We start from the raw sequence: 21,640 nt of genomic DNA, 5'->3' as shown, positions 1-21,640 counted from the left end.
TAGTGGGACCGCATGCACAGTGAGAGGTGATGGGCTACAAGGTCCTTTGTTGATGTACTCTTTGCTTAGGGCACTTATTCACTCAAACTCTGCTCTGTGCCATCTTTAAAGTTATATTATTTTTACCATAAAAGCAGGCTCTATAAAAGTAGAGTTACATCCAGGCTTTGTCCTTACGGCTGATCTCTGTGTTATACAAATGGTGGCATTTATTTCATCAGTAAGGCATAACAAAAAAACATGATGTGAGAACAGGAGGTCTTGTCTGAGCTTCAATGCCCATGTCATGCTTTGCCTTTTCAGTGTTTTCTTGATACCTTAATAAAATGGGGCTTAAAACTCAAAGGATCTTAATGTAAAATATAGTTTTTACTGCTGACAAAGTGAACACTTCATCCCATGTGGCAATATTTTAGTCTTTATTAGATTTCAGGTCTTAAATTTAAAAACACCTGATGTCTCTACAGTAATTACTTATTGAGTCCTCAACTTCTGAGGGACTTAAAGTGCAAAATTTTTAAAATGTGCTGAATACTTTTTCTGTGGAGATGTGATGCATATAGTGTTTCAAGGTGTCCTTTCAAAATCTCCAGTCAACATGACTTTCCTCATTCAGCGTGATCAGTAGTTCTCAATAAAAGTGCACAAGGAAGTTTTGTGGCTTTAAAATTTGCACTTCATGTTGTACGTAATGACTTAGAGACGTGTACTCTGTGACCGGTCAGCTTTCAACAGCCATTCGTGTCCTCAACCTTATTTTTTAAACTGTCCAGTCCTTTAGGCAACATAAACGTGAAAAACGTCAGATTGAATCCTGGCAGGAATTTGTTAAATCTACAAAATGACAGCAAATCCAGTCCATTTGTTACCTCCATTGAAATATGTGTATTTGTGTCACAGTGGTGAAATCAGGATACTTAATTGCAAACGTTTGCCAAGGCGACCACTTTAGCTGCCAACCAGGAGCCAACAGAATAGCAGCCCAAGTGCTGAGGCTAATGATAGTGTCAATCTATTGTGTCATAAATTACATCCTGTTATAAATAATGAAATCTTGGAAACAAATAAAACATTCACATTCTTCACCCAGACTTTTTCCTCTATTTTGTGATGAAAATGTGACTTGAAAAAATCTACATAATTAAGTGTCATCCTTTCTACTTTGATTGGCAGGTTTTAGGTTGTTTTTTTCCCATTCCTTTTTATTAAGCTGCTTTGATTAGAGAGTGGCATGAAGATGAGCTGTTTTTATGATGCGTGTTTGACACTTCCAGATTCCACAAGAAACCCTAATTCCTGATGGCAAGACAATTATCTGGGACAGCATGAAAGGCTTCAGAATACCCAAGGCAACCTACAAATTTATAGGGCTCCTGAGCTGTGAGACAACCATCGGTGGACACAAGTATAGCACAAAGTACCTAACACACCGAGAAAGTGAGTAGTGTCCTCCGCTCCCCATCTTTTCGTTAAGCACTCTGCCCTGGTGACTGACGTTAACCATTTTTCTTTCTCTTCGTCACGTGCAGCCAACACAATTTTTGATGTTCAGTTAAGCACCCCGCGTCTTGTCAAGATGCTGAAAGGAGACAGCCTGGCAATTAACTGCACCGTCACTGCAGCCTGGAACACCAGGGTGCAGATGACGTGGACTTACCCTGGAGAGGTGAGTGCTGTAGTCGAAATGAAGAAACGGTGGGTTTCCCATAGATCACGCTCCATCTAGCATCCCAGGAGGACTTTTGCCTCTAAATGCTTGCCATGGTTCTCATTCCATCATTTTGACCCTTGTTGACATGTCTTTAAAGGTTTCTTTTTTTTTTTGTTTTGTTTGCTTTGTTTTTTTTTTCTTCCTGGTGCATAATGAAATAAGTAAACATGTTTACACAATGTAGTCTGGTTATATTGCATAATCGCAAGTGAACGCTAGAATTGTTTCATTCCTGGGAGCTTCTTTTCGACCTGGAGAAATGGTAGGAATTTATCACCCAGTCCCAGGCAGGGGCTCTCTCTTGTGACAAAAAAGTTTTCAGCGAGGCTGTCTTTCTCAACACATCCATTTAAAAGACTGGCAGACAGTCAGGCACCTGACTCAAGCGTGTTTAGAAAAGATATTTTGATTTAGCTAGCCAAAATCTCATTTGTTAAGTGTCACATGAACAATCCTCGTGTTTTGACAACTACAGAAATGATCTTGAATGTGCTTCTCCTCCTCCCACATTGGGAGCATCCTCATAAATATTTGTCACTTGCAGAATAACTGCCAGGGAGTCCGTGTAAAGCTGATAAGAAATTTGACATTATTTTAAGGTTTACAACTCCCATTCCTTTCATGTCAGTTTGATTTATGCTGGTGATTCAAGTCAAGATCATTTATTATGTCACTTGTGCCTAATCACAAGCTGAAATTATGATTACATTTTATAGGAAAGATTAATGCAATTGTTTCTTGTGTACTGTAGCCATTTTCCCTGGCATTTTTTCACCTCGGAAATAAAATAAATATTTTAGCAACAAGAAATTCTCCAAAAATATCGTATTGCTCATTGCTGCCTTACCAAGCCCTAGCTGGGCACCACGCTTGTGAAATTCTGCGTTGTTTTTATTTGTATGGTAACTGAGGGATGCTCAGTGTTTATAAGACAGTAACAATGTCCTGGGTTAAATAAACTTTGAGGCCAAAGGCTGAGGGGGAGTTGCAGGAAATAACTCCTCAAACTCACTTTATCTTCAGTTCCACCCTGTTATTCCCTTGCCAAATCTAGTCCCTTTTCCACCTAAAACATTTCCAGAATTCTCCCCTTGCTGTGTTAATGCCCCCTACTTCTATATGTGTGCTGCCTAGGGACGCTGAGTCCAGGCACCAAACTGTGCTACTCTTCACATCGTGGCTTCAGAGATTTTTGTGAGCAATGCTGGACAAGGCACAGTGGGGAGGCGGGCATATTGGTATGGCAGGCCGTACAGAAGGGATGATCTTTGTCTGGAAAGAACTGGTTTGGATGCTATTACAACTTTGGTGAAGATAGGAATGAATTGCCATACGATGTTGTTTTTAAATTTTATTGTCAACCCTCTGGAAATGTTAGGCATCTTTTGCACGTCTGTGCTGTATGGAGGGATCAGGATTTTTTTATTAAGGGTGGCAGCACAATAAAATAGAATTCTTAATAATCATGCAAATTGTTTTGATTAAACTCTTTCTCGTTCATTTTTGCCTCTATAGGCGAGGAAGAGAGGTTCTGTAACACAGCGCATTGATCAGAAGAATACGGAAGCCAATATTTTTTACAGTATCCTTGTTGTTGACAAAGTGCGTGATATTGATAAAGGCCAGTATACCTGCCACGTGAAGAGCGGGCCATCAATCAAAGCTGTTAACACAACAGTTATTGTTTATGGTAAGAAGTGTTGCAGACTTGTAGAATACTGAATGCTCATGTACCAAGTTCAGTCATACAATAGCTTTACCTCTTGGCGCAAAATGGAAGTGAATTTATAGCACATTCATCATGGTCAGAAAAAGGAGGGAAACTAGAGAGAATATGTGCCTTTACTTCCATGACTGTTTTGTATTGTTGGCAGTAGACATATTAATGTTCAGTTTGATCACTCTTGTCTGCTAAATACTGTGATCACCATGTTCTCAGTCAGTTCTGGCAGAAACAATCAATTAAACTATAGTTTGCAAAAAAAACGAAAACAAAAACAAAACCAAAAACAAGTACAAGCTGAATTTAAATAGAAGAATCCCACTTTCTCTTCTATGGTACATTGTTTTCTATGAAAAACAAAGAAATAGACACAGTAGCTCTACATGGAGCAGGCAGCTGCTAGGCCATTCAAAGAAAAGAAACAAGCACAGGATACTGCAACTCTTTAATATTCTTCTGCAGTGGGAGCCTTAGACAAGATCCCTATGGTCCACCTGTGCCTTCTGTGAAATCTGGAAATTTATGGGTTTATTTCAAATTTATGTGAATTAGGACATTTTTGCATTGGGACTCTATGAGAAGCTACCTTCTTTGTGGCATCCTGTTACAATTAAGACTATCCAGGATCTTTGGAGCATCATTGGTATTAAAGACTAAGCAGTTGGTCTGTATCATCGAGAACAAATGACTCGTGGTCAGAATATTGATTTGTTCCATGTTTTCAGTGTTCCACCTTTTCTCTCTCATCTGGAAGAGTGGACTAAGCACCCCATGTTGGTGTTCTTAGAGAGTATTTCGGTTTATTTTCGCTGTTTAAGCTCTGGACTAAGTCACTGGCAGGATAGGATGAGTCATGATGTCCACTTTTTATGTTCTTAAACAGATAAGCTGAATCTGTCAGAAACTGAGGTTTAGATTAAAATTAAAGTCAGAGAAGCTGGAACTGCTGAAGCTAGTCTGTAAACTCTTACTCATGCAAGCGGTCCTATCTATGGGATACCCATATTAGAAAGACCCTGTGTGAATAAGAGTTTGAAGAATCAGAATTGTATCTTTATAATTTTACTCGTGTAATTAAACCACTGATTTGTCTCGTGCGTGTTATTTTCAATGTGTGTGTCAAGTATGATTAAATATTGCACTTGTTTAATAGATATCCAAAATTCTTATGCAGTCCATAATGTGAGAAAATATTGCAGTGAAGGTACTATCAAAAGGACACTCAAAGAATTTTTCATGTTTTGAATGTTTTATTTTGCTAATGTTCAGTGTGACAAAAAAAAAAATTTTTTTTTCCAATGTATTTTATGAATATAGTATTTTGTTGCCTCTGGTAAAACCCAACTTGCCAGAGCATTTGAAATATGGGACAGTGCAACTGGAAAAGAACAAATTCCAGCAGGTTGAGATTGTTCCAATGAAGTGATAAAGATTTGTTTGTTTGATGAAACAGCTGTTTACCAATGATACAGAAAATTTCTGCCTTTTCCTTTGCTGTTTCTCTGAAGTTCCCTTAAATCCTATCTGGCAGAATATTTTTCTTTTGGAACATTCACTGATTCTTGGCCTTTAGGAGGGGAAGGGTCATCCGATCATCTAGTTCAGTTTCCCATGTACCATGAATTACCTTATGTCTTCTGCCTGTTTTTCTGACTGAAGCACAATGTGAATTTGGCTGGAATGTATCTTCTCCAGGCAGATTTGTGGCTTGGGAACTGTATCTCGGTATCTTGTATATTTGTGATACTCTTCTCTGTATTTTATAGATCTCTAGGAGGCTAGGCTTTATTCTTGCTGTTGCCATGTGGGAACACCAAAATTATTAAAGATAATTTTTTATTTGGATTCCTGTTCTCTTTAGTAGAACAACTCTTTTTTGCAGGCTAAAAATCAGTAATACAGTGCACTCTTTTTCTTCTGTTTAAGATAAAATGTTCATTAATTTGAAACGTCGAAGAAAAACTGTGTTGGAGGCTGTAGCTGGAAGAAAATCCTATCGCTTGTCAATGAAAGTGAAGGCATTTCCCTCTCCAGAGGTTATATGGTAGGACAACAGTTACTTCCACATACACATTCTGGACGACTTCTTAGATGAAAAAGAATATCTTGGTAAAATATTCAAATAAGACCCCTTGAAATGGCAACAAAATGGAGGCAATACAGTTGTTAAGTTTTATTGGAAGTTTCAGGGTTGTTCTGGGTTGTAACAATTTATGAGAACACTATCTCCATTTTGCAAGTGCAAAAAATCAGATCTGGAAAGTATAAAGCTCAGATCCTCAAATATGTTAGATATGTCTCCTATTGAAATCAGTGGACACTCAACAGCTAAGATCTCTATGAACCATGACTGAAGTGTTACATCCACCTTCACTCAGACCTAGATATGAGACCTGAACTTGCTTTTCAGACAGTAGGAGAAAGAAAATAAGATATTCATTAACTGAGTTGAGTCATACAGACATGCACTATTAGAAAAACAATGGAAGTTGGTTTTATTATATGGTGATCTACAGGTTGTTGATCTACTTTAATGACTAGAACGTTCACTTTGGCTCACGTATATTCTGCTAAGAAACCTTTTGAACAGTTTTTTGTATTAACCCAAACCACTTTCATATAAAACAATGTTATCTATTCATGATCTCTCTTTTTTTTTTTTTTAATAATTTTAAAGACCAGTAGCTCTGGCTCAATTCACTGCACTTTAACAAAGGGACTATGACAAGACTGATTAAGAAAACAAACCATACATAAATGAACAGTAAGAGTTCATGTTACTCACAGCCAGAAAGTACTTTTGCTCCAAACATTTTATTTGGTTTTACAAAGCCCTTACATTTATAGATCCATATGGAAAACTAGGAGGTGAAAGTGGAGCTGATGCTAGCTATTTATACAGCATTTTCTGTTTCTTTAACAGTTGGGCTTGCTGACTGCACGTGTAGATCTAAAACTTCTGAAATAAAAAAAAAAAAATCCATTTAAACAAGAACATTTATTCATTCATTCATTCATTTATTTATCACTGTGAGGTTGGTCAAACACTGGAACAAGTAGTCCAGAGATGCTGTGGAGTCTCCATCCTTGGAGATATTAAAAAACAGACTGAAAATGGTCTTGGGCAACCTTCTGACCTTGATTTGAACAGCGAGTTGGACAAGGTGATCTCCAGAGGCTCTTTGAGCCTCAACTGTTCTGTGGTTCTGTAAAATATGGATACAGTGAAATGCCTAAATCCATAGTCCTTAGACTCAATGTTTAGTGCTCCTCTAATAACAGCAAGAGTTTTCTGTAAATACCAACTAAAAGTGGTGAATCATTTTAATCAAGTTCATCATCATAGTGAAACTCTGTTGCCTTCCTCCACTAACGTCATGTCAACCTTCATACAGTAACCTACCAAAATGTGCTTTACGCAGTATTTTAGACTTTGAAGAAAAATGTTGTGCTTCTTTAGGAATCTGTGTGTGAGCAACAGTTAGTACTTTCTATGTTTATTTTCTGTTATCTTTAAAAACATTCACTTGATAGCAGGATATCAGATTAAGTGCTTATCTAATCTACTTACTCTTCCTCTTCCTAAAATCACAGCTGTGCTTAGGCTACTGTAATACTTTGTCCCAGGATGTATTCTGAGTTCATAAAAAGATGTTCAGTGCTGGATGATGTAACCTTTATTTGTGTGACTTTTAGCCAAAATGGTTGTCTTCTAGGCTAAATGTTGGTGCAGGCACGGAAAACTGAGATCTTCAATTTCCAACAACTCTTAAATACTATAGAGCGCTATTGTATCCTTACCAGTTTTAACACATAGATTGGTATTCTCCAAAGTGCCTTATAAATAACATCAATCTTATTTGTAAGGGAAGGATAAGCCTCTGGTAAACGGAATCTCAAACTGTAAATTCAATCCTTGCCCAAAGATCGAGAAATGTTGTGAAATGAAATAGCGCAGACAGTTTAAGCAACATTATTTTCCAAAATTTTGATTTCTGGAATTCTTTTAAACAGGTTAAAAGATGGCCTACCTGCTGCTGAAAAGTGTGCCCGGTACATGGTTAGAGACTATTCATTAATCATCAAGGATGTTGCTGAGGAAGATGCTGGAAACTACACTATAATATTGAGCATACGACAGTGGAGCTTGTCTAAGAATCTTACAGTCACTCTCAGAGTAAATGGTAAGTTTACAACATGTTGCCATGCTTCTCCTGAATATGTAAATGCTAATTTTTCATTGAGCTACATTTTCATTGATCTTGCACAGTTCAGGTCATTATGGAGTTTCTTACTGACTTTCATGGACCCAAATCCAAGCCCCATATGCAGGGTGACAGACCCATCTTGGAATCAGAAGACTGATGCTGATTTTCATTAGAAGGGTTTCTGTCTTCCACAGTCACATACTTGTTCCTGATGACTTAAATGTGTTACTAACCGCTCATCTGACTTGACTTAGGCCTGCTGTTTTTCTTTGTTCTCCTGGGGATTTTTCTTATTACTCACCCTGCAGGAATGTAGTATTTTAATGATCATGAAATACATTGGAAATGAGCTGGGTTTAATTGCTTTCCAATTTTTACCCTTTACAGTGAAACCCCAAATATATGAAAATGCAGTGTCATCATTCCCTGATCCCAATCTGTATTTACTGAGCAGCAAACAAGTGCTGACGTGCACTGTGTATGGTATTCCTCGGCCTAAAATTACGTGGATTTGGTATCCCTGTAGACAAAACCATTCTAAAACAAGGTAGGACAGCTTCCTTCTATTTAGCATGTCTTCCATTACTATTACATTTCAGTATTTACTTTTTTACAAGAATAAAGCTTGCCATGAACATTGCTTAGTTAGTAGAGTTTGTGTAATTTTAATTAATGTATTTTTAAACAAACATGTAGTCACAATGAAAGTTTTTCTGCACCATTATTTGAAAATGGAGGGCAGAGTTGTTGTTTTGTATTGCTACTTAGGTTTATTTACAGTTCACTCATATTCAAGCATGCAATGTCCAGAGGCGATAATTGCTTTTTAATTTTTATGAGGAAAGCTTTGCAGACAATGTCTTACCACGTTCACATGCTTTCTCATGGAGATTTCCACGCTTTCCTCCATGCACTATGATTCCCCTGTGTATCTTCTTTTGAAATTCAACAGAAATAATCTTAAAGACTTTTCCCATTGTGAAGGTCAAATCTCTCTTATGATATGTTGACTCAGAGATTCAGTTCAGCAAGCCAAATGTGCCCAGCATTCTCCAGATGGTATTTCAACAGCATAAAATATAAATGGCACCATACAAGCTTACTGGATGCTGATGTGGCACTTAATTAATCCTCTTTTATATCTGAGCTTTCTTTTGAACTCTGTTTCTTAAAATTACGAGTTTGTGTGTTGACTCATTTATCCAAAGTTCTTCCCACATCATGAAATCTGACACAGTCTTAATGATTAACACAACCACCACAATGGCATTAGCATTAAGCTACTATTGGAGGGTTCAAACATGCAAGGTATTTGGATGACAGCACAATGACGATATTTAAAAACCTAACAAAAGTTTAGAAACCAACATTTTCTCAGTTTCAGTTGAAGACAATCATTTTACATAGGATTTAACTTCAACGCTTTCATAGAATTGGGGTTTAGTGCCAATCCAGCCAAACATTTAAGCACTTGCCTAACTGCAGGGATAGAAAACACCTCATTCAATTCAACAGGACAAACATCTTATCTCAAATTAAGGGTGCTTGCAGTGCTTTGTGATCAGCGAGAGAGCAGCCATCACACAGAAGCACACAGTTTTCCAATTGCTCCTTGTTTTGGGGTTATGCTAATGGAGGCTTTCTGTGCCCTTCTCACCAAGAGGTGGCACTAGCAATCTCTCCTTTTGCTGGAATAGGTATAACCCGAAATTCTCCATTTCGAGGGCAGGTGAGGGCTGCATTTCCTCTATCTGTTATGTTACCTTCGGAGGACAAGTTGCAGAATTCGGAGTAGTAATTTATTTTTGCTATTAGGTGCCAGATGTAAGGGAAAAGAAATCACGTTTTTTAGGTACAGAAACCCTGTGACAGGCATATATGAAATTTTTCAATCTTTTAGTTTCTTTCAAGTGTTTATATATCTATGCATACTCTGGATTGAAAGCAAGGGGCAGCACTGGTAAAACAGTTGGATCTTCTTTGGGAGATGGGGTGGTGGTTGTCCACCGTCAAGTATTTCCTTCTGTTAACAAGCACAGATCTGCACTACAGCACAGGAGAGCATGTCATCAGAAACATAAATAAATATCCTCAAGCAGGTGTTTAATAATGTGCTAAACTGTAGACTCAATTAAATGCTAATTAGAAGTGTGTTTGAGCAGGTGATCAAAGGAGAAATGTAACAATTTGAATCAGCTATTGGCTCTGTTACAAGGTTGTTTCCAGACTTGCTTCCAAATTGCCTTCATAATTGTCCTGTGACAATTCTCTCTAACCCCCTCCCCTTCCTTCTCTGTTAAACGTTCATTGAAGTAGTCTGGAGAACACCATTTTCAATGCATTGCCTAAGAGGAGTGGAATGACTCCCTCTGAATAATAAGGTGACAATTAAGTATCGCAGAAAGGCAGAAACACCTAAATAATTGCATTTTGTCTCCCGCTCTGTGAAGGGAGGAGAGTGGAGTACCTCGGCAGCTGGCACGCTTTCCTCAGGCTGATGTCTGTGCCTGTTGAGGTGTTGTCCCTGAATAACTGGAGAAACCTTTAATCCTACCTATTTTGCTATACTTTCCTCGTCATGTGAGAGGAGGTTTGCCTAAAAAGTAGATTTAAGGTGTGTGTTCCTTGGGCAGCAGATAAAAAATGTATTTTATTCTGCCGTTACAATGTTTCTTTGGATTTACCTGCCCAATATTAGTCTAAAATATTGCTCTATTTGCGCTCAAGTAGTGCCTATTTCTGTGCACAGATGTACCTTGTACCCTAAATTGATAAATCCCTACAGACTACCATTATTCAGTGTATGGCAGCAGGGATTCTCATCAAGTTGCTGAGTCCCATACCATGGGACAGGGTGCACACTCTGAGTTAAAAGATGCTGTTGCTGCAAAGACCTTGCAGTGCACAGATCTGTTTGCTCCAAGATTCATATACGTGCTTAGTTTCACATAACTTGAGCACTATCACTGCAAGCTGGGGAATGACGCATAGTGCATAAATTAGATGTTTTTATTTTTGAAGGACTGTTGCCTATGGGCTCATATATATGTTGCCTAGAGAAACCATTAGGTTATCTGTCTGCTTCTTTCAATTTCTGCTCCAAAGTGTATTTCTGTTTCAAAAACCGAAAAGTACCTCAATGGATTCCATTGCTTTTAAATAAAATGCAGATATATTTTAAAGCTTTGTGATTGATACAATCAATTTGCATAACGCTCCTCTCTGCTTTATTCAGGCCAGTAACAGGAGGCCAGCCAAATTAAACTGTTTCCACAGTTTCCTGATAGAAATTTTAAAAAAAACAACCAACCAACCAAACAAACAAAAAAAAAAAAAAAACAAAAAACCAACCAACTAAAAAAAAAAAGCTGTAAAATTGCTCAACAAATGTGACTTTTTGGAATGTGGAGAGACCAATATCATTAACACTCCCTGTTCTTTATTTTCTGCTAAAAGTACTTTGCTTAAACCAATTCTATTGCCATTAAATAATATTTTGTTAGCTAACTAGCTAACTATCTAGTTAGCTAACTAGATGGATAGGTGGAAAGATTCTCTTCTAATGTTCACCCCAGCAAGGAAACACAGAAGAGTCAAGAAAAACTGTCTGGGTCAAAAAGTGACGTTTGGGGGGCTTTTAAAGCTTATGCAGAGCTAGTAAATTCAGAGATGGCAGGCAAAAGACAGTAGAAGATGCATTAAGAGTTAAAATAAAGTGCAATAAAAAAAAAAAAAAAAAAAAAAAAAAAAAAAAGATTAGTCTTTCCTCAGTGGCCAAGAAACTTCTCCAGTGCTTCTTGGTGCAGCTGCTGCTCTGTAGCAGACAGATAGTGCCCAGGGTGGGCAGCCCCCAGTTGCTCAGTGGAGATAGCAGAAGACAACCTGTGGGACGTTTGTCCTGCAGTGTCCATCAGCCTCCTTGGGCTCTTCCCTACCACCCTGGCACTGTTCTTTCTGGCCCCGTTTGGGCTCAGGGTGGGTTGTCAGCAGCGGGGCAGCCAGCGGCAGGGCTCGCCCAGGGTCTCTGGAGCCAGCCCGGCTGGGCTCCGCCTAAACCTCCTCAGCTCCCAGGCTGCAGAATGAGCATCTGCACGCCCGCAACGTGCTTGATGTTAATGGTTCTTGACCTGAATCTCGTCAACAGATTTGTGTTTATCTTAAACCGGCCTGGCAGAGATTGCCCAGAAAGGCATGTGGGATGCTGATAGTGCTGAGTGGAAGCACTGGTTTCCTCGGTGGTTGTGCAGTGTCGTCTGGGGGGCAGTTTCTCTCTCTGGACATTTCCATGTGGGCAGTTCAAGAGAGTTCTTCATTGTGCTCTGCCCAAGGTTTGACTGATCTTCAGAAACGGCAAACAGATGCAACAATGAAATTTTACCTTGGATGTTCCAACTCTCTCATCACCTCACTGCCTCCCTCTCTCCTTGAGCTATCAGTTTTGTTTAGCCTCAAACTGAGTATCAGTTTATTATTTTACAAGCCTGCTGTCACATCAGTATGTGGGGTTTTTTTGTTTTGCTTTGTTGTGTTTTGTTTTTTTTTTTTTTGTCTCTTTGTGTATGCATGAAAGAGAAAGAAACATAACAGTATTGTGGAAATGCCTACAAAAACAAAGTTATTGCAAGAACTGGTACCTGATTCTCTGCTCCCCCTGACTATAGTGTCAGGTTATGAACTCTCCTTGACGGTAAAACTGCCTGAATGGTTGGACTGGGAATGAAGGGCTGAATACATTAAGTTGAGGACAGAAGCAGGCAGCAGGGACCAGGGGCTGTGCAGCAATGCCTAAACTGGTACTGCTGCCAAAGAGCTAATCTCAGGAAACCACAACATTTGTAGCACTCTGATATGTGGGGATCCTCATTGAAATCACTCCTGATTTAACGCAGAGTGTTAAGAAGGGAATATTGCCTCCCTCTGAGGCTTGTCTGCAGTGTAAAGGTAGGAACACATGAACGATTTTCTATAGAAATATCTCTCCAGCACTACAGAAGGAGGAAGAGGGGTGTGTTGTGGATCTCTGGGAGGCAAAACCCAGAGGTTTTCTTTGAAAATTCTGCAGAGGTATAAAAAGACAGAAACTACTGCAGTGAAAGTGCATGGCCAGATTCCCACCAGCTTCAGTGAAAGAGGAGGCAGGCCATGTGTGCATAGCAGTCTAATTGCATTTCTGCATTGTTTATGTCAGTGTATTAATAAGGGAGTGAAAGGCAGAATCATTAGGATGTGCTTGGATAGATTATCAGGGGAATCCAGATTTGGAACATCAGTGAGGTATGTAAAATGAACAAGTAAAGAACAAATGTTAATTGTACTTAATTAGAAATGTACTGAACCACCCAAATTTAATTGTTGGATGTCTGCAAACATTGATGCCCATTAGTTTGTCCACAGTGACTGTTTTTGTTCCCCATGCCACCTTCTATTTTCGGGAAGGGGAAGTCTGAGTCCTTAGAGCTGGTAAAAGTAGGTCAGATGCCATTAATAAACAGGTAGTTCAAAAATGCCTTTGTTTAATTTGACATGTGGCCAGATCCTCAGCTCTAAATTCACACTGGCTGAGGATCTGGCTGGTAGTGTTCGTGCCTTCCACTTTCTACTGCAAGAAAATTGTCTTACAGCGATCTAGTAATGTAAAAGGTACTTAAAATGGGTACATCAAAAAAGCATGCTAGCTAATACCTTGTTTTGCCACAGTTGGGGAAATAGTTTAGCAGAAATAAAAATCAGACCCTGTGTTTTTCACATATCTTTCAAAAAATGCAGAGGAACAGACATGAGCGTACATTGCAGCAGCGTGGCCTTGCAAATAATTTGAAGCCAAAAGAAAGAGGAGAGTGAAATAACATCTGATCTGCTTCAGCCTGAGCAAGCAGTGTGCTGAAGCGTCTCATTCTGCATTTCTACTGTGAGCCAAAAGTCAATGTTTGCTTGTGAACACGAAAATAGCTAGTAGGGACTTACCTTTGTCCTCAGACAGTATTTTGTAATTTTAAAATATTTTTAAATATTTTACTTACAAATTACCATATGAATCAGACCTGGCAGATACATATAGATAAATGCATGCTATACACAGTGCAGTTTGCCCCGACTGTCCTCAGGGTAACGCACTGATGGATTTATCCTGCAAGCTGTAAATAGTTTGACTATGGATCTTGGCTGTACCAGAAGCTTAAGCTCTCAAATTTTGGTGTTTCTAGTTTTCAAATCACTTTAAATCAAAGTTTTTCAAGTTTAATAGGAAATGCCTTAAAACAAAAGGCATTATATTGCCCAAGTAATTTTTATAATTGGTCATTGATCAAACCTAAAACATGAGGACTACAGCAAGATCCAGATGATCAGGAGTGCTCTGCTTAGCATCACACTTTTATCCTCATTCACCTACGTTTTGTTTACTTGTTGTCCCTCGTTTTTTTTTTTTTTGTTTTTGTTTTTTTTTGTTTGTTTTGTTTTGTTTGGGTTTTTTTTTGTTGTTGTTTTTGTTTGTTTTTTTTTTGTTTGTTTTGTTTTGTTTTGTTTTTTTGTTTTGTTTTGTTTTTTTACCAGTTTCTTATTTTTTGCCTCTTGTTGCCTTCACAGGGTGGCCTCTTGGCTTTACTAGGGACAGTCTGACACCCAGTCTTAAGGAAGAACACCTAAGGGTCATGCAGCTGGTGGGACATTATTGCTTGATCTTTTACTCACTGTGGCCTGGCCCGTAGAAAGTGAAGCGTGTGGCAGGCTGTACGTGGGGACTGCACGTCGTGAGCGAGGCCCTGCACGCTGGCCATGTCCGAGCCAGTGGGACGTCCCAGCCTGTAGCCAGAAACCTGCTCCTGCACTAGCAGGGGCTCTTGGCCAAAGGAAGGCACCAGGTCAAACTCCGTGTGTGCTTAGGAGTGATTATGAATGGAGTACTATTACTGGATCGAGTACACCTTTTACAAAAATATACAAACTTTAGTTAGCATCCTTTTTCCTTTTACGTGTACGCCTTTCAAAAAGCCTTTGCAGAAGGCTTTGAACAGACACGGCGTATGAGGTGAGATCGTGCTCAGAAAAAAGTATTCAGTTAAAAAATAGAAAACAGAGGTTAAGAGGGAACAGCCAGTTCTTGCAGCGTAGGGAGGCGACCAGTGAAGTTTTTCAGGAGCTGGTGATGGGGTCTGTACTTGTCAACATGTTCAGAAATAACCTAGAAAAGGTGGTAAGGAGGTGACAGTGTTTGCTGATGATACTAAGTTATTCAGATTTGTAAGGATGAGGGCTGATTGCGAAGAAATGCAGGACTATGTGAATCTGGGTAGCTAAGTGATAAAGTGACAGATGAAGTTCACTGCAGATAAATGTGCATGATGTGCATAGGAAAAAACAATCCTGTTTCCAGATGTAAAATTTAAGTGTAAGAAAGCTGTTAGCTGATCATTGCTACCACAAAGAGGGATCTGAGTGTTGTGATATATGGGTTTGTGAAAGTGATCACAATCATGAGCAGCTCAAAAAGCAAATCAAGTGTTAGGAATTACCAGGAAAGAAATAAAGAACAAAATAGAGAACACCGTGATAACTTCACATAAATCCATAAATCACCAATGTCTTTTATACTGTGATCATTTCTGATCCTTTAATCTCAAAGGATGCAGCAAAACTGGGAGACACCTCAGGGGGGGCGACAAAAAGGATCAAAGGAATTTCAGGGAATGAGAGGAATGTGTGAGGGATGAGCGAGGAGGGAGGTCAAGGCTATGCGGGCAGAAAAAGAGGTGACCTGGGGGCTACACGATAGAGATCTACAGACTTGTGAAGGATCAGCTGTGTATGTGTTTTCCAGTTCAAGAAGTAGGGGCCATTAAATGAAGTCAGGAGGAATGCGATTTGGAACAGAAAAAGGAGATGGCTCTTCATGCAGCGGGTCGCAGATCTGTGAAACTCCTTGCCAGAGGATTTTAGGGGTTTGAAAAGTTTGCACAAATTCTTGGAAGAGAAATTCACTGAAGTGTAGAAATGGCATCTGTTGTGGGAAGTTCCTGGGCTGATAATAATTGGTGACTGGGGGAGTATTAGGAGGAAGTATCTGAAGTTAGTCCTGATCTTACTCATCCCCAACCATCTGCTTATGGTCATTGTTGAGACAGGATATGGGGTAGATGGATCCTTGGTCTTATATCCATGTCTGTCAGTAATTTCTCTTCCTGTTTTCCCTCTAATCAACTCCCCTCTCTCCTTAAAAGTGTTTCCCTCCATTCTTTCTCATCCCTTCCTTGTTTTCTGCCTGTACTTCCAGTCCCTCGCTCCAGCCAGCCCAGAGTCGCTCTCAGAACCCTACTTGCAGTGAAGCTGAAAACAGCCAATCTTGAAAAACATAACCTCAGTGCTGCAATAGCTCTTTCATCTCCTGCACTGTTCACTGGGAAATGGAAAGGGATGTATCTGTGCTTCCATCTTGTAAGCAAGAGAGGGAGTATTAAGGATTGTGTAAATAGATTAGTAAAGAGTTACTCCTTTCTAGAGCCAAGAGGATCCAGTCAGGACAGCAAAGAGAAGGAAGAGAATTTTGGCATTATGAGAAGGAAGGTTTTGGGGATACTTGGATCTTGGAAGGCTACAGATGTAAGGTTATGATTAGAAAAGTCCAGTGATCTGTTAGGAGTGACTTGTACATGGAAAATAACTTATGCCGGAAGGATCTGAACAATATATTGGACTTAATATACGGGGAACATACATTGGAAATGGAAGAAACAGAGTGCAAGAGTGGACATTGTATGTAGGTATTTCATGGTCTTTCTCTTTAGGTTTCTGACTGATCAACCAAATCAGAAAATACCTTTTCCTTTCAGTACTGCAGACTATTAAAATCAAATGCTCTTTTCCCCTGAAGTAAATTCTAGGTGCTTGTGGAAACTTTATGCTTTGAGTGATAATTCTGTAGTTCCAGCCAACATCCAGCTCTTCTTTGGAGGACAAGGTTGTTGCTTTCCGACAGAGAAAGTAGAGGCTGAGTCACTGTGACTGCATGGGAGATGAGAATGATTGCAGTCTAGCAAGGGAGGGCAAGGAGGTGGACAAAAAGGAAGGAAGGAAGGATTGGCTGGAATATGATGATATTTTGTGTCCATGAAGAATGCTAAGCAGTGTGAAGCAGGAAATTGAGGGTCAAGAAGCAAAATATAATTATCTGATAAGAAACTCAAGATGAGAAAATTTCAGGTCACTTCAGGATGTGCAAACACCTGAAAAATTATTTTCAAATGCTGTTATGTTCCCTAATGGCCAGGGATCTCAAGTACTGGCAAAGCAGTTGGAAGCAAAATGTGGTTTTTGGTGACCCTCAGCCTCAGGAATTTGCCTTTTTGCTGTGGATACCTGGTGTTGCAGGGTGATCAGGTGTGCAGATGTAGAAGTGATCTTTTCCTGTGGAAATGTGAGCATGGGCTGATGAAGGGTTGAAAGGTAGGACAGATAAGACTGCTGATGATCTTACTGCTTCTGTTGAGATAGTTCAAATCGATCAGCTTTCTGTGGTAGTGTACTGGAATAGTTCAGGAAAAGAGAATGTTTGGAAAGGATGAGTGTGAAAGAGAAACATTATCCATTTATCTGGTTGCATGTAGGTTATAGCAAGAAAGGCAGTGTGCAGCTGTCAAACACTTGATTTTTATATAGAGCCAAGGCAATATGCCATAAAGCTTTGGATGCCATATACCCTACTGTTTTCAAAGATCCTCACCAGGAGGATGAGGTGTTCAGGACATCAGGGATCTCCCCTAGAGAATGAGCTTTCCTTCTAAGTATCCCCCTCGGTGGAGACACAGAGCATCCTACAATACAGAAAACTACTCAATCCTCACTCTAGCAACTGAGCAACTGAGCAGTGCACCAGGGCCCCAACCCAGCCCAATGCATGGAGGCCACTGAGAAATCCTCCGCCACCCCGAAGCTCGTGAGTGAATAACTTCTCAGCACAGCTAAGGGTGTCCTTGGTCACAAGTTACTCCTGCACTGGAGACGGAGGTTGAGGAGTGGTGATGGAGAGTTGCTGCTCTCTGGGAGTCATGAGCGTGCCTGAAGTGAGATGGGCTGGTGGTGTCTCATCTGCTCTTGGTGGGCAAGTGTTGACACTGCAGCAGGATGCAGTAGGCACCAGTGAGAGTGAGAGCAGAGAGGAGAATGAGACATGCAGAGGAGGAACCTGCATCACTTTCACCAGGATTTCTTGTTTGATGTTCTTCGCTAAGCTCCTAAATAAATATAAATAAACAAACTACAATATATGATGTAAACTCTATCCAGCTCCTACCATTTGTAGAAGATTTCCTCCTAGCCCCACTAACCTGCATATCAGGGAGGGTGCTTGGGTTGAGCTCTGAGCTGGCTGCAGCTTTGCCACCAAATGCCGTGGGGCCAGCACTTCAAACCCTGATTGTTTTTGACCTGGAGTAGGAATGCTTGGACCATAGCTCTTTAGAATCATAGAATCACATCCAGAGCCAAAGCTCGTGGAGCGTGCTGGCGGGGGCCCAGCACATGTTCTCCCCCTCCACCCCCATAAAGCACGTTTCACAGCTGGTACATGCTCCCTGCTACTATTTTCCCTCTCTGTTTCCTGCTTCAAATCGACTCAGTGTTCCCCAGGACACGTGGCTACGCCAGCCCTATGCCACCAATTGCACGGCACAGGATGCCAAGGCGTGGAGCAGGCGAGGCCTATGTCGTTCAGATTTTTGTGATAACTTCAAAGTAGAAAATAGTTCCTATATATTCTTTACAATTCCAGGAATTTTCAGAGTTCCTGTCTTAAAGTTAGTGCTGTCACCATCACCCCCTGAAAGACATGAGTCAGCCCAACTTCAATTTGTAATAACATTGCCCCTATGCTGCTGGGAATTGATTGCTGCCCTAAAAAAAAAGATAGATGCTGAGAAAAATATTGTGCCTGCCATTAATCACTCTCAAAAATGGTCACCATCAGTGACAGGATAGCTTCCTCTTGCTCCTAGTACTGGTGCAATTGCCAAATAGTAACTCAGTAAAGAAGTGTGTGACAGGCTTCCAGTGGCTTTGCCAAGAGGAATGTTTAGAGAATTGAATACGACGTTACACGAGGGAAAGATTGCAAGGGCCTCTGGCATCACACAGGAGGGTTTGGGAGGGAGGAGCTGAGAAGATGAAGAGGCAGAAGATGAGTGTTTTTCCAACTGTTATGGGGTATGAGGCTCTTCTGCTGGTATTAGCCACTGTACTACTTGAACTGCAAATTGCAGAACTGCCTCCAGGATGGGGAAGAAGATGTGTCTGGACAATCTGGGCCTAGGACTTTCATTTAGGACTGTCTGTCATACAGAGGGTCAAATCCATCCTGTGAATAATTAGATAAATCCCTTACCTCAGCAACTATGCTCTGCTATAAATCACCAGGGTGCCAACAAAACCGCTTTTCTTCTGAGACCAGTAGTTTCATAGGCAGGACTTGAGCTTGGAGCTGGTTTGTAGTGTGATTGCAGTGAAATACATCAAGATGACATGAAGTACACTCTTGCCCTGGAAACTTTTCCCCGTTGATAGTTATAAATATACCACGCTATTGTGCTTGGCATGCTGTATGCTAATAGAGGTGAGGGCTCTGAAACTCATTAGGAAAGGGAGCGGACTGCAGAGCAGAGCGAGGACAGTGTGAAGCTAAGGTTGATAACCACGGCCTTGTCCAGAATAGGCCATGGGAGTTTTCTTATCTCACTTTGGCAGGAGGTGCTGCTAGCTTCCTGTGCGAAATCAGGAGCATATGCTGCTTTCCTCTTGTTGTTTGGCTTCCTCCGCTACACAAGACGGTTCCCAGCACTGCGATTATCTTTGCATCTTCAAACATGGCACACTCTGCTTCCTCAAGGGCTTGATGTGTTCTTGAGAAGCAGGCTGGCTCCCCTCCCCCAGGCCGCTTTTCTAGGGCCCCCGCCGGTGCCAGCTCTGCACACCGCAGACCTTTTATAAAGCTGAACTTGCTTCTGGTTGCATAGACCGTCCCCCCCCCCCAGCCTTCCCAAAGAAGTGTGAATTCCCAGAGCCGAGGGTGGTGAGCCGGGCAGGCAGCGGGTGCTGCCGGCTTCCCCCGGCCCCCAGCGCCAGCAGAGCCGCTCTCACCCCTCCTTCCCCCCGCCCTGGGCTTCTCTCGAAACCCGCGGGAGAACCCACGGCTTCTGTTTTTACAAAGGAATAGCCTATTTCTCAGCCTCTTGCCACAAAGGACAAAGCGTGCCTGTGCGTACGGGGGGGGGGGTGGGGGTGTGTGCGCACAGGCAAGCGCACATGCGAGCACGCACGCAGGCACATGGAAAAAACTACTTAGGGGGTGAGAAACCTAATGATCACTCTGCATCTCCCAGTGCTCAACTGAGACAGCAGAGTCCAATTACCTTGCTCTGAGGTTGCACAATGTTTATAAACATACATTTGTACACGTACACTCACGTGCACCCCCCCCCCACCCCCCCCCCCAGAACATTTATTACATAGGATCTCCACACATGCATAGTTGCACCCACAAAGTAGGGACCTGAAAGCATCTGCAGGGAAACAGGTGTAAGAGGTGCTTTAGAAAAGTGCTGGCAGACACCAGCTTGTTTATCAATCTCTGTGCACACTGTGTGCTTTTTGATTAACCTGGCGGTAACCCTGCTGTAAGCTTTCCTGAAGATGCAAAACGATGAGGTTCATCCCACAAGAAAACATTTCAGGAATTCATGCATTCCAGAGGTATCTGGAGCAAGATTCAGATACCCAAAATTTGGTGGGATTTCCCTGCAAACACAGGCAGTTCTTGCTCCAAATAGGATACCCTTGATATTTAACTGAGTGTATAGTTTGAATTAACTTGTAATTTCTTTACAAAAGCAGAAAAATACGTAGCTGATGTTATCTGAGGACACACGCAACAAAACATCAGTTGGATTAATGGGAAGATGATTGTGTATTTTGGTCCCAGCCAGAGCAAATTTTTATATTTTCCTTTTTCTTTCTTTCTTTCCAAACATCTGTACTTAACACAAACATTTGGTTTGATGACTGCATCTAAGTTCAGCGGAGCCTTTCCTCTTTCTGTTACAAAATGCCCGTTGTTAGAAGCTGAAGTCAGTTTAGGGGGCAGGACTTAATTACTCCCATTTGTCCCTTCCCTGTCCCTATCTGATGCTGCTGGCTTAAGCCGTGGCTTGGCGTGGCACTGCTGGCAGCAGCAAGAGGCAGGGTGACTGAGTACTAACCTGAGTAACCAGCTCAGGAGACCGGAGGTGGCTCGTGTCCTGTCCCTACGCTGTGTTAGTGTCTTTGAGGTTAAAGTGAGAGCATTTGGCAGCTGAGGAGAGAAAGCATCTGGTTCTGCATCCAAAGGGATGAGTCTGAGTCTTGTCCTAGGCTTTGCCTGGCAGCCGCGCTGCAACTGATTTGTAAACGTTTGCTGATCCAGCAGACGGTGGAGCCGAAGCGGCGTGTGCGACAGGACTCGCATCTGCCGCTGCGTACCGTGGGCGGGTGAATAATGTATTCTCAGCTTGACTGTGACTCTTATTTTCCTTTTTTATTAAAACCATGGACAACGGCTATTGAATGTATTTGATTTTCTGCTATAATTGCACTCACATTGTAATTGGCAGTTTGGAGATAGTAAGGTATGTGAAGTCAGAAGAGTTCACATATGTGCCTCCAGGGCTAATATTTCATCTGGTGTTTTGCATGTGTTTTTCTTGTTATTGTGATGTTATTGTGATTGTGATGGTGGTTTGTATTATGGTATTAATGAGTAATCAGCACCTCATTGTGCTAAGGATCAACAAAGACATAACACTAGCTTCATCCCTAAGACATTGCAACCTAAATATATAGCCTTTTTCGAGGAACTATGAGGAAGAGTATAATAACTAAGCCCGGAGGCTCCAGAGCTGAAAGAAGGGAGATTGGAGATGCCTTTCAAAGATACAAAAGCAGTTTCTGAATATGCATTATACCTTCTTTCTGTCCGTC

At 41.0% G+C, this 21,640-nt stretch overlaps 1 protein-coding gene across 2 annotated transcripts in view; it reads left to right on the top strand.

Annotated features, from left to right (window-relative positions):
• FLT1 (fms related receptor tyrosine kinase 1) overlaps positions 1 to 21,640 on the top strand; it is a 117,934-nt gene that overhangs the window by 31,007 nt on the left and 65,287 nt on the right. For both annotated transcript variants that reach the window (XM_042793156.1, XM_042793157.1), the window contains exons 5-10: positions 1,275 to 1,437; positions 1,530 to 1,666; positions 3,227 to 3,401; positions 5,361 to 5,478; positions 7,449 to 7,618; positions 8,030 to 8,189. In XM_042793156.1, coding sequence (XP_042649090.1) covers positions 1,275 to 1,437; positions 1,530 to 1,666; positions 3,227 to 3,401; positions 5,361 to 5,478; positions 7,449 to 7,618; positions 8,030 to 8,189 — 923 coding nt within the window. The remainder of the gene's footprint in view (positions 1 to 1,274; positions 1,438 to 1,529; positions 1,667 to 3,226; positions 3,402 to 5,360; positions 5,479 to 7,448; positions 7,619 to 8,029; positions 8,190 to 21,640) is intronic.

Source organism: Tyto alba, unplaced genomic scaffold (assembly GCF_018691265.1).
Source record: "Tyto alba isolate M040663 unplaced genomic scaffold, T.alba_DEE_v4.0 Super-Scaffold_2, whole genome shotgun sequence".
Lineage (NCBI taxonomy): Eukaryota > Metazoa > Chordata > Aves > Strigiformes > Tytonidae > Tyto > Tyto alba.
The sequence above is the reverse complement of the archived record's forward strand: the minus strand, read 5'-3'. Positions and strand labels throughout refer to the sequence as shown.